This window comes from Balaenoptera acutorostrata, unplaced genomic scaffold (assembly GCF_949987535.1).
Source record: "Balaenoptera acutorostrata unplaced genomic scaffold, mBalAcu1.1 scaffold_1359, whole genome shotgun sequence".
NCBI lineage: Eukaryota > Metazoa > Chordata > Mammalia > Artiodactyla > Balaenopteridae > Balaenoptera > Balaenoptera acutorostrata.
The window spans coordinates 14,912-25,287 of record NW_026646145.1 but is presented as its reverse complement, the minus strand read 5'-3'; the positions used below and the strand labels follow the sequence as shown (position 1 = coordinate 25,287).

Genomic DNA, 10,376 nt, shown 5'->3' with positions numbered 1-10,376 from the left:
CTTGTCATACCAGATCAGTATAAAATCTTGACAAGAAAACCTAAGGATTCTTATTTCTTTCGCCCTCTGAAAAAAGAATAAGAAAATATATTCATATGTGTTGCAACATCTCAAATTGAAAAAAGAATAAGAAAATATATTCATATGTGTTGCAACATCTCAAATTGAGGGCTAAGTTTCATCCAAAAGGCAGTGAGCAATATTACCGCAGAAGATTTGGAAACCTGGTTTTATAAACAGGATGTCTGGGAGATCCAGGCGAGAGTTTGGGTTCTAACTCTACTTTTGTCTCGATAAGTCATTTTAAGGACATAGCTGTTCTGAGCCTATTTTCCCAAAATGAGACATTAATTTTTGCTTCATAAGTTTTGGTTAATTGGGGGTTAATTTTTGCCTTATAATTTGCATCTCATATTAAAAAATGAAACAGTAATTCCCTGGCAGTCCAGTGGTTAGGACTCCACGCTTTCACTGCCGAGGGCCCAGGTTCAATCCCTGTTTGGGGAACTAAAATTCCCCCAACCTGTGCGGCACGGCCAAAAAAAGAAAAGAGAAAAAAAAAAAAAAAGGCATGTACCTTAGCTGTGATCTGAGCTTCCCATTCTCTTTCAGACAGGAAATTAAACCTTTCCCTCCCCATTAATGCGTTTCTAATTCTGGTCTTAGACAATCACCACACTTGGTCATTCTACATCCAACACACACACACACATCCCATGAGTTATGCAACGGCAGCTGGTTATTATGAAGCTGCATTTCAGCCCAAAGAGAGAAAAATCTGAAACCAATTTCAGAACCAAGAGGAAATTTTATTCATAGGAGTATTTCTATTACCCAGTCTGCTCAGCTACAATGTCAGGGCAACATTTTTGCCTTCAAATCAGCTTTCCTTATTTCCAGAGAACATTTTACTTTCTCCATCATTAAGCCACTTTTCTTTAATCTCTGTGTAAAGTTCTCTACGGCTTTGCAAAGTTCCTCACTCTCCTGAAAGGCAAGCTGAAGAAAGAACATTTTTTGAAGTTAACAATTTAAGAACTGAGACTCAGCTCTACACTTGGAAGCTAATGAGTAGTGTTTAGGTGCCCAAATGGGGTCTCAGAACAAGGCTAGCTTCAGTACGGATCTGGGTCTTCAACATGATGAATCATTTAAATTTGCAGGATGGCTGGGGGCTGCCTAGGGCCCCTTTCAGGATGCTGCCAAGTGTCCCTCTCTTCCCCCTGGGGTACAGAGATATATATAAAATCTTGCAACTTGGTGTGTCTTGGGGGAAGTTATCACTGCCTGCCCCTGGGGTACATTTTTATTTTCTGAAAATAAAATTTAGTGGCTTAAATCTACTTGTCATCCCAGTAATAAATATAGACTAAGAGAGGAGTCTCAATGAAAATGGATCTGTTCAGCATTTTTTGATTTTTTTTTTGAAGTCTAGAAAAATTTTAGAGACTTTTCACAGCAATACTTCCAAGTCTAAGACATAAGTTTATGTACCTTGCTCTTTAAAACACATGAGACAACAACCCCTACCAAAAGGGCCTCATGAGGTATTAATGATGATGGTGGAGAATGGGAATTCATATACAAAAACATGAGTTACTAGTTTATAGGCCCCACCCTACAACCAGGCCAAGATCAATCCATTCAAAGACATTCCAAATTGAACAGCTATTTACGGAGCATATGCCAAGAGCGATACCAGGCCCTGGAGGCACAGCTGTGAATAAGAGAGAAAAGAGCTCACTCTTACCAGTGCCTTCTCCAACTCCAACTCAGCTGGTTTGGGAGCTTCTCGGATCAACTCACAGACTGGAAGGGTACTGCTCCACTCTCCATCAATGCACTGTTGGTGCTGTGTGCCCACCAGGCAGTACCTGGATGCAAGTTAGAATGGCAACAACGTTTACACTTCCACCTCTTGAACTGGGCAACTAAAGCTGGTTTTAGTATTTTAGTATTTCAGTATTTCACACTGTAATAGAATCTACTTTTCTGCCCCAGAGCCCTAATGCACGCTTAAGTTATCTCAATATTACAAAGCAGTCATAAAGTAAAACCACTCTCCTGGGGGCGGAGAGGACCCAAGTGATGAGTCAGACTGTAAGACATGGAGGAGTGAAAAATTCTAAATATGTGTTTTTACGCACACAGTTTTTGGGTGGGAAGGGTGAGGGAGGAACCTCTTCATTGTTCAGTAACTTTAAAAAAGCATCTGTCATCTATGCTCTAAAAAGGAGTAGAAAGCTAGAGACAGCCTTCAAATAAATCTTGGTGAACTGCTTAAAAGGAGCCTCAGCTCTTAATCAGAAAAACATGAGAGTTGATGGCAAAATGCCTTGGAGGTAAATAATGAGATTGAAATGCCAGTGAGGTCACATGACTCTGAGTTAATAAGATTGAGGCCAGGGAAAGAAAAGGTTAGGAGATCTGCAAGGGGGTGACGGGGCAGTCTAAGTTAAGGTTAGACTTTAATTACTATGTCCTGAGGATCTCTACTCTAAATAATTCTATTTCTGTACTTCCATATATTCTGTGTTTTTTTTTGAGTTTTTTGTTCTGTGACTGTTTAGAAAAACATACTTTTTTGGGGGGGTGGCTGCATTGGGTCTTTTGCTGTGCGCAGGCTTTCTCTGGTTGCGGCGAGCGGGGGCTACACTTCGTTGCTGTATGCGGGCTTCTCATTGCAGTGGCTTGTCTTGTTGCAGAGCACAGGCTATAGGCGCACAGGCTTCAGTAGTTGTGGCACACGGGCTCAGTAGTTGTGGCACACGAGCTCTAGAGCGCAGGCTCAGTAGTTGTAGCGCACAGGCTTAGCTGCTCTGCGGCATGTGGGATCTTCCTGGGCCAGGGCTCAAACCCGTGTCCCCTGCATTGGCAGGTGGATTCTTAACCACTGCGCCACCAGGGAAGCCCCAGAAAAACATACATTTTAAATATTTTATCTTGTCTTAGCTAAGAGAAAAAAGAGTGATACTTCTATTAGAATAAATAGGAGGATCAGTCTGTCTTCTAGGGCTTGGGGAGAGCTGGCAGTGGGCTAAAGCAGCTCTCAAAATCAGAACGTGCAGGACTTCCCTGGTGGCACAGTAGTTAAGAATCCACCTGCCAATGCAGGGGACACGGGCTCGAGCCCTGGTCCGAGAAAATCCCACATGCCGCGGAGCAACTAAGCCCGTGCGCCACAGCTACTGTGCCTGCGCTCTAGAGCCTGCGAGCCACAACTACTGAGCCCACGTGCCACAACTACTGAAGCCCGCAGGCCTAGAGCCCGGGCTCCGCAACAAGAGAAGCCACCGCAATGAGAAGCCCACGCACTGCAATAAAGAGTAGCCCCCGGTCTCTGCAACTAGAGGAAGCCCACGCACAGCAACAAAGACACAACGCAGCCAAAAATAAATTAATTAATTTTTTAAAAAAGTTAAAAAATCAATTCAAAAAAAAATATATCAGAATGTGCTAGGTAATCAGGGGACTACGTTGAGACAGACTGGGTCTTTTCCAAAATAAGGCTACTAGTCAATGGGAAAGGTCTCATATTTAAAAGGCTGCAATACACTTACCTCGCTTCACAGTAATAAGTAATGGTAGATCCTGAGTTGAAATCTATTCCTTCAAAATAGCCATGAGTTGGATTCTCAGGAGGGCCACAGTCTCCTGAGAGACAGAAGTATAAGAATGACAGCTGTGAAGTCCAGTAATGCTCAATTAACAACACCAGCCCCATAAGTGCAACTGTGTAGGCCAGCACCTGCCGCCTTCACAGCAGCCCATGTAGGATCTGGGACATGTTCTCCATTCATTTCCTTCTGGTCAAATCATATTTATCCATGGGAAAGACTCCCTCCCCTGGCTCATTCTCTGAGTCATTAGTGACGTGAGAGTACTTTGTGATTGGCAGGAACCTGAGGAAAGGAAGGTTAAGTTGTAGAGATGCTAATTGTCAGTGTATAAGAAGGGAAAAATTAGGCTATAGGTAGAGATGGAAGAAGTAACTCCTGAAACAGTAAACAGTGTGAGCTCAAATGGAGGTTGACTACCCCTGGGTGACAGTTGTACCATATGAGAGATTCAGCAAAAAAAGGAGAACAGAGCTGGGAGGAAAGAGGATGAGTCTGTAAAATTATAGAAAGAGAGTTGGACAAGGTACTAGATGTTGTGAGTTTTGGTTTTGGCTCTTCCACTGACCACATGGCATGAAAGAAGCCATTTTACCTTTCTCAGCTTCCTTCTGTTTTTTAAAAATTAATTAATTAATAATTTTTTTTTTTTTTTTTTGGCTGCGTTGAGTCTTCGTTGCTGCACGCAGGCTTTTTCTAGTTGAGGCGAGCGGGGGCTACTCTTCGTTGCAGTGCGCAGGCTTCTCACTGCAGTGGCTTCTGTTGTGGCAGAGCACGGGCTCTAGGCCCGCGGGCTTCAGTTGTTGTAGCACGTGGGCTCAGTAGTTGTGGCTCTCGGGCTTTAGAGCGCAGGCTCAGTAGTTGTGGCGCATGGGCTTAGTTGCTCCGCGGCATGTGGGATCTTCCCAGACCAGGGCTTGAACCCATGTCCCCTGCACTGGTGGGTGGATTCTTAACCACTGCGCCACCAGGGAAGTCCTCAGCTTCCTTCTTAATCTATAAGATGAGCAGGCTAAATAATATTATCCCTAAGGTCCCTTTCAGCTCTGAGGTTATATGAGTCTAAACTTGTTGATCAAGATTAACAGCTAAATTAAGAATAATTATGTAGTTATGTATTTATGGAAACACAAAGTCTTCAAAATAAATAGATAACTAAAACAGCAAAGCATAAAAGAGCATGTATAATATAATACTATTTTTGTAAAACACAGTCACATACCAACATATATGAACAGAAAAAAAGTCTGAAAATTATATACCAAAGTACTCTTTTATCTCTGGGTGGTAGGTTTGTAGGTAATTAAATGTTTTCTTCTTTTAGTTTCTGTATTTTTCCACAACAGAGATGTATTACTTGAGCAGTTAATAAATAATTTCTAAAAGATCAAAACCTGAGTTCAAAAGTTGTGTGGAAGAAAGGAAAAAGAATTTCAATGAGTTGATTAAGGAACTCCAGTGTCCCAAATGGACACCTCACCAAAGATATACAGATGGCATATGAAAAGATGCTCTACATCATATGTCATCAGCAAAATGCAAATTAAAACAACAGTGATATACTATTACACATCTATTAGAATGGTCAGTCTCTGGAACACTGACAACACCAAATGCTGGGAAGGTTTTGGAACAACAGTATTCATACATTGCTGGTGGGAATTCAAAATGGTAGAGCCCCTTTGGAAGACACTTTGGTGGTTTCTCACAAAACTAAATATACTCTGACCATATGATCTAACTCCCAAAGAAGGTGAAAACTTACATCATAGAAAAAAACCTTCACATGGATATTTTTAGCAGTTTTATTCATAATTGTCAAAACTTGGAAGTAACCAAGATGTCCTTCAGAAAGTGAATGGATAAGTAAACTGTGGTACATCCAGAAATGAAACATTATTTAGCACTAAAAACAAATGAGCTGTCAAGCCATGAAAAGACATGGAGAAACCATAAATGCATGTTACTAAGTGAAAGAAGACAAAATGAAAAGGCCACACAACGTATGATTCTAATTGTATGACATTCTGGAAAAGACAAAACTATGGAAACAATAAAAAGATCAGAGGTTGAGAGGGGTGGGGGAAGTAAAGTGATAATTAAGCAGAGCACAGAGGATTTTTAGGGTGGTGAGAATACTCTGTATGAGATTATAACGATGTACATATGTCATTATACATTGGTCCAAATTCATTGAATGTACAACACCAGGAGTGAACTCTTAGGTAAACTATGGACTTTGAATGATAATGATGTGTCAATGTAAGTCTATCAATTGTAACAAATGTACCACTCTTGTGAGTGACGTTGATGATGGGGGGCGGGGGGGAGGCTGTGCATATGTGGGAACAGGGGCAATAGGGGGAATCTCTGTATCTTCCTCTCAATTTTATTAGAAACCTAAAACTGCTCTAAAGAAATAAAGTATTGAAATAAATAAATTTGCAATGTTAGATGTGCACCATTCTAAATGAGATTTTAAAATTAATTTTTGTTTCCTATGTTTTAATTTAAAATTCTGGTTAGGAGTGCATTGTAATACCAAGTCTGCCCATCCAGGATCTTTTCTTTTATTCATGTCTTATTTTATGTCCTCTGGTAAATTTTCCTATAGGTCTCATGAATGGAATTATTTTTACATTTCAATATTCATCTGATAACTATTACTAGAAAGTGAAAACTGTTGATTTTTCAATATTTATTTTGTATCCAAGAATGAAGTTTTTAGTAGAATTTCTTGGATTTTTCAGGTATATTTTGCAAATAATGATATCCTGTGACTCACCAATCATTCTAGGACTCTATCCTATAGAAATAGTAGCATAGACATAAAGGTGTATGTGTATAGACATATATATACAATAACATTAATTTCATCATTGTTTGTAATAGCAAAAATATGGAAATATAATAAACGTTCATCAATATGAGAGATATGGAATAAATCATGGCATATCCACATGTAGTTAAAAAGCAGGAGATAGAGTTATACATACCGATCTGAAAAAGATTCCCATGTATATTGTTATATGAAAAAAAAGTTATTTAAAAAATATGTATAGCAAAGTCCCATCTTTGTAGGTATATATGTGTGTTGGTATGTGTGTGTGTGCATTTATTTAAAATATCTGTGTAAACATAAGAAAAAGTCATTAAACACATCCAACTAATTACCTCTGAGAGCTATGAACAGTAGTGATAAAAGCAGGTATTTTCAACTCTTATTTTATGTAATTTTGCAATGATGAGTAATAGTCTTTTTTCCCCCTGTTTTTGTTTATCTTTCAAAAAAAAAACGTTATCGCTTAATCTTGAAATTAAAAAAAAATATAGTCAGATGTCCCAAACTACCCTGTGTTAGATCTAGTAGTACAGGAATCCTACTTGGGGGTGGCGGGGGGGGGGGCAGGTGTTGTTTATTGTTTGGGTGCTGATCATTTCATTAGAGTGCATTGCTTGTGTTGAGGCTTGGCTCTTTCTTGGCTGCCTGCTAGATCCTAAACCCTTCCCAGATACAAAAAAGAGGTCAGCGTTGTGGGTATGTGGTGAATGGCTAGACTTTCACTGCCGATCAGTATCTTTGGGGTTTGCACTTTTTTTCTCTTATACTTACTGCTTTTGCAGACAGGAAAGGGAGGCACCCAGGTGTGGTTCTCTAGGCACCGGCTCCAATTGCTGCCCTTGAGGACGTAATGCTCGTTGCACTTAAACGTGATAGTGTCATTCACATTCACAGGCTCCAAGGAACTAAACTCACCATTCACCAGCAAAGGGTCAGGACAGTGGCCCACTGAAGAAGAAAACAGGCAGAGATCTGAAAGGGCTAAGCGGAAACCCACCACAGCAAAGGCTAGACCTCCTCAGGCTTCATCAAGAAAATTGAAAATGAGCAGTAAAACTGCACCTTTTAATATGGACTGGTACATGGTACGAAACCATATCAATGCAGAATGAGAAAAGACTGGGTTGCCCTAACTGTGGTAGAAAATGTCTTGATCATGCACAAAGTGACAACTGATATTTGAACATACTAAAATTAAGCATGTAATTGGAAATTACCAATAGCACGTTCATCATTCTCTTATGTTAAGCATTGTTCAAAATTCTTGAGCCCATGTTTGAGGCAAATGTTTCCTTCCCTTTCATCCTGTCAAATACACACATTAGTCATCATTTTCTACTTTGTTTTCTTTTGTTTTGCCCAGGTAGAAAAACAGGAGAATACAGAGGGATGTGAATTTGGTTGTATGAATAAAGGATAAATATACAGGTGTGCTTTAGGTATAAAGGAGAACTACACTCTAGGTTTAAAGGAGAACTAATCCAGCTATTCCTAAAAACAGTATTAATAAAGAGAATGTGGACTAATTATTCTCCATCTCTACAGACACCACAAATGAGTTTTATGAACCTGAACAAATCACTTAGATTTCAGTTATCACATTTGTAAATTGAGAACATAAATTTTCCCATTTCAAAAATTGTATGATGGGGCTTCCCTGGTGGTGCAGTGGTTAGGAACCCGCCTGCCAATGCAGGGGACACGGGTTCGAGCCCTTGTCCAGGAAGATCTCACATGCTGCGGAGCAACTAAGCCCGTGCACCACAAGTACTGAGGCTGTGCTCCAGAGCCCGTGAGCCATAATTACTGAGCTCACGTGCCACAACTACTGAAGCCCGTGTGCCTACAGCCTGTGCTCCACAACAGAAGCCTGCACACCACACGAAGAGCAGCCCCCGCTCACCACAACTAGAGAAAGCCCGTGTGCAGCAACGAAGACCCAATGCAGCCAAAAATAAAGTAAATAAAATAAATTTATAAAAAAAAAAATTATATGATGGATGAAATGAAATGATAAGATATATTTACTTCAAAATAATAATAATGCAAAGCAGAATTGTGGATTAAAAAAGTCGTGTTGATCATACATATGAGTTCATTTTACACTTCTGTCTTTTGTATATGTTTAAAATGTTTCATAACTTAAAAATTTTAAAGCAATATGATATTAAACAAATTACAGCCCCCCCAAAAAAGTAGTTTTAATAAGTAGAAGAAATCCTTTCCTTCTTGTAGGGATGATTGCATCTACTAATTCAACTAAATTAATACTAAGAGCTGATTATGTACCTACTAAGAGAAGTTCCACAACTAGAGTGCTTTAAAAATCTATTACTAGAAGTTGAGAATTTTTTTTCTTTTAAAGTCTTGCCATGGCCTACTGGAGGTACGATATGATATGAAAGAATACAGAGGGATGACAAGGTGAACAGAACAGCAGAAAGATCAAACTTACAGCGGCACTCGGGAGCGGGGGCATTCCATCCCTTAGATGCATTACAAAAAAGGGTTTTCTCTCCTACCAGGTGGTAGCCACTGTTACATAAGTAAGTCCCCAGAATTTGTCCTTCCCCCTCCTTTGCAACAAATATGCTATTGTCCACTGGGGGGAGTTCTGGACAGATCTCTGTTGGAGGAAAAAAAAAAACAAAACAGATTTATTTGACATATCACGTGCCCTGAGGAAGCACTTACTAGATTCCCCATCCAAGTGTCTTTTGTCTTGATTATTAATTCTGATTCCTTGTACTCTTCCATGTCCATGTACATCCACATTCCTTCCTGCCCAAGGATTCCCAAAGTTCTGTTTTCAAAAGGATAACGGGAGTTTTACTCAGTTTCAGCCATAAGTTATCCACTCCTAAAATAAACAATCCCCTTTCCAAATAGTGGTCCTGGAGTTTATCATAAATAAGACCTCTCAAGATTTTGAAATTGGTACATTTTTTGTTCCCAGAACAGAAAGGGAAAGTAGCAGATAATGACCCACTTCATAGAGCAAAATCATTAAATATTTACTATGCCCCTATTGAGTTCAGAGCATTAGGCCAAGTAATTTGAGATTTTTCAATAAAGGAAATATATTTTATAAACTTCAATTTCATTAAAACCCCGGAGAGAATGCCTCATAATCCACAAGCTGATATCACATGCCTTACAAACTGAGGTTTAGAAAAGCATACGTACCATCTGAGGCAGAAATCAGCCACATATCCACAAGACAGCATATAAACCAAAAAAACATCTTGCGATCAAAATTGTTTGACCCGGGTTGGAAATAACCCAGCCTAGGATCCTGGTTTAGATCAAAATAGGTCTTCTCACACCACTTGAGATCAGACCAACCACCTCCTTCCTAGAGAAGGGGTTGTCTTGATTTCTATTCCCTGGAAGAAAAAAAAATTCTACAACAGGAAATAAGAGTAGCTGTAAGGAAGTTGGTACAAAGAGGGATTTTGCAAAAACCCAAAGGGGTGATAAAAAAGAGTTGCCAGTTTTAAAACTCAGTTTCAGAAATGGCCCAAGTGTTGCTTATGCAAATCCAGGTGACCAGCCCCTTTGAACTGCAGGCTGATCCTTCCTCAACAGATTTGGGCCAAATGCTCTTGCCATGACCTTCACATCTGTCGATATTTGCCAGTGTTTACCATCCACTTTCTGCAACTCTCTCCAGCATTGTGGGTAGAGGCGGGGAGGTGGGGGTGGAGGTGTGCATCCCTTGTGCTTTCCCAAGTAAAACCCAACTCTGGGTGCTACCTCCTCCCCCTTTCTCAAATACCAGGTATCCTAAGACGGTAAGCAGCATTGAAGACTGAAAGCTCAAGGAAGTCAACTAACCTTACCTGTCTCCAACCTTCCAGACCATATGGCTTCCCAGAAAGGAGCTGGTCCTGGTGGATTCCAAACTTGAGAAGGAC

The 10,376-nt window shown here is 40.1% G+C and overlaps 1 protein-coding gene across 2 annotated transcripts; it reads right to left on the bottom strand.

Moving 5' to 3' along the window:
• Positions 1-788: 788 nt before the first annotated feature.
• Positions 789-10,030, bottom strand: C4BPB (complement component 4 binding protein beta). Of its 2 annotated transcripts, none has more exons than XM_028163826.2 (6): positions 9,646-10,030; positions 8,915-9,085; positions 7,231-7,431; positions 3,561-3,654; positions 1,751-1,874; positions 789-999 (listed from the first exon to the last, which is right to left on the bottom strand). In XM_028163826.2, exons 1-6 carry the CDS (start codon positions 9,701-9,703, stop codon positions 856-858), a joined length of 792 nt encoding a protein of 263 aa, XP_028019627.1. In that variant the 5' UTR covers positions 9,704-10,030; the 3' UTR covers positions 789-855. The 2 variants fall into 2 exon arrangements, with proteins under 2 accessions (XP_028019627.1, XP_007171607.2); XM_007171545.3 differs by having other exon boundaries at positions 7,231-7,407; positions 9,646-10,029.
• Positions 10,031-10,376: the final 346 nt, after the last annotated feature.

Excerpts from the sequence above, each read along its gene's own strand:
- C4BPB (XM_028163826.2), bottom strand. The coding sequence starts at position 9,703 with ATGTTTTTTTGGTTTATATGCTGTCTTGTGGATATGTGGCTGATTTCT. Across the intron at positions 3,655-7,230 it reads CTTTCCTGTCTGCAAAAGCA|GAGACTGTGGCCCTCCTGAG; the intron begins GTAAGTATAAGA and ends TCTGTCTCTCAG. Across the intron at positions 1,000-1,750 it reads TGGAGTTGGAGAAGGCACTG|CTTGCCTTTCAGGAGAGTGA; the intron begins GTAAGAGTGAGC and ends TTCTTTCTTCAG.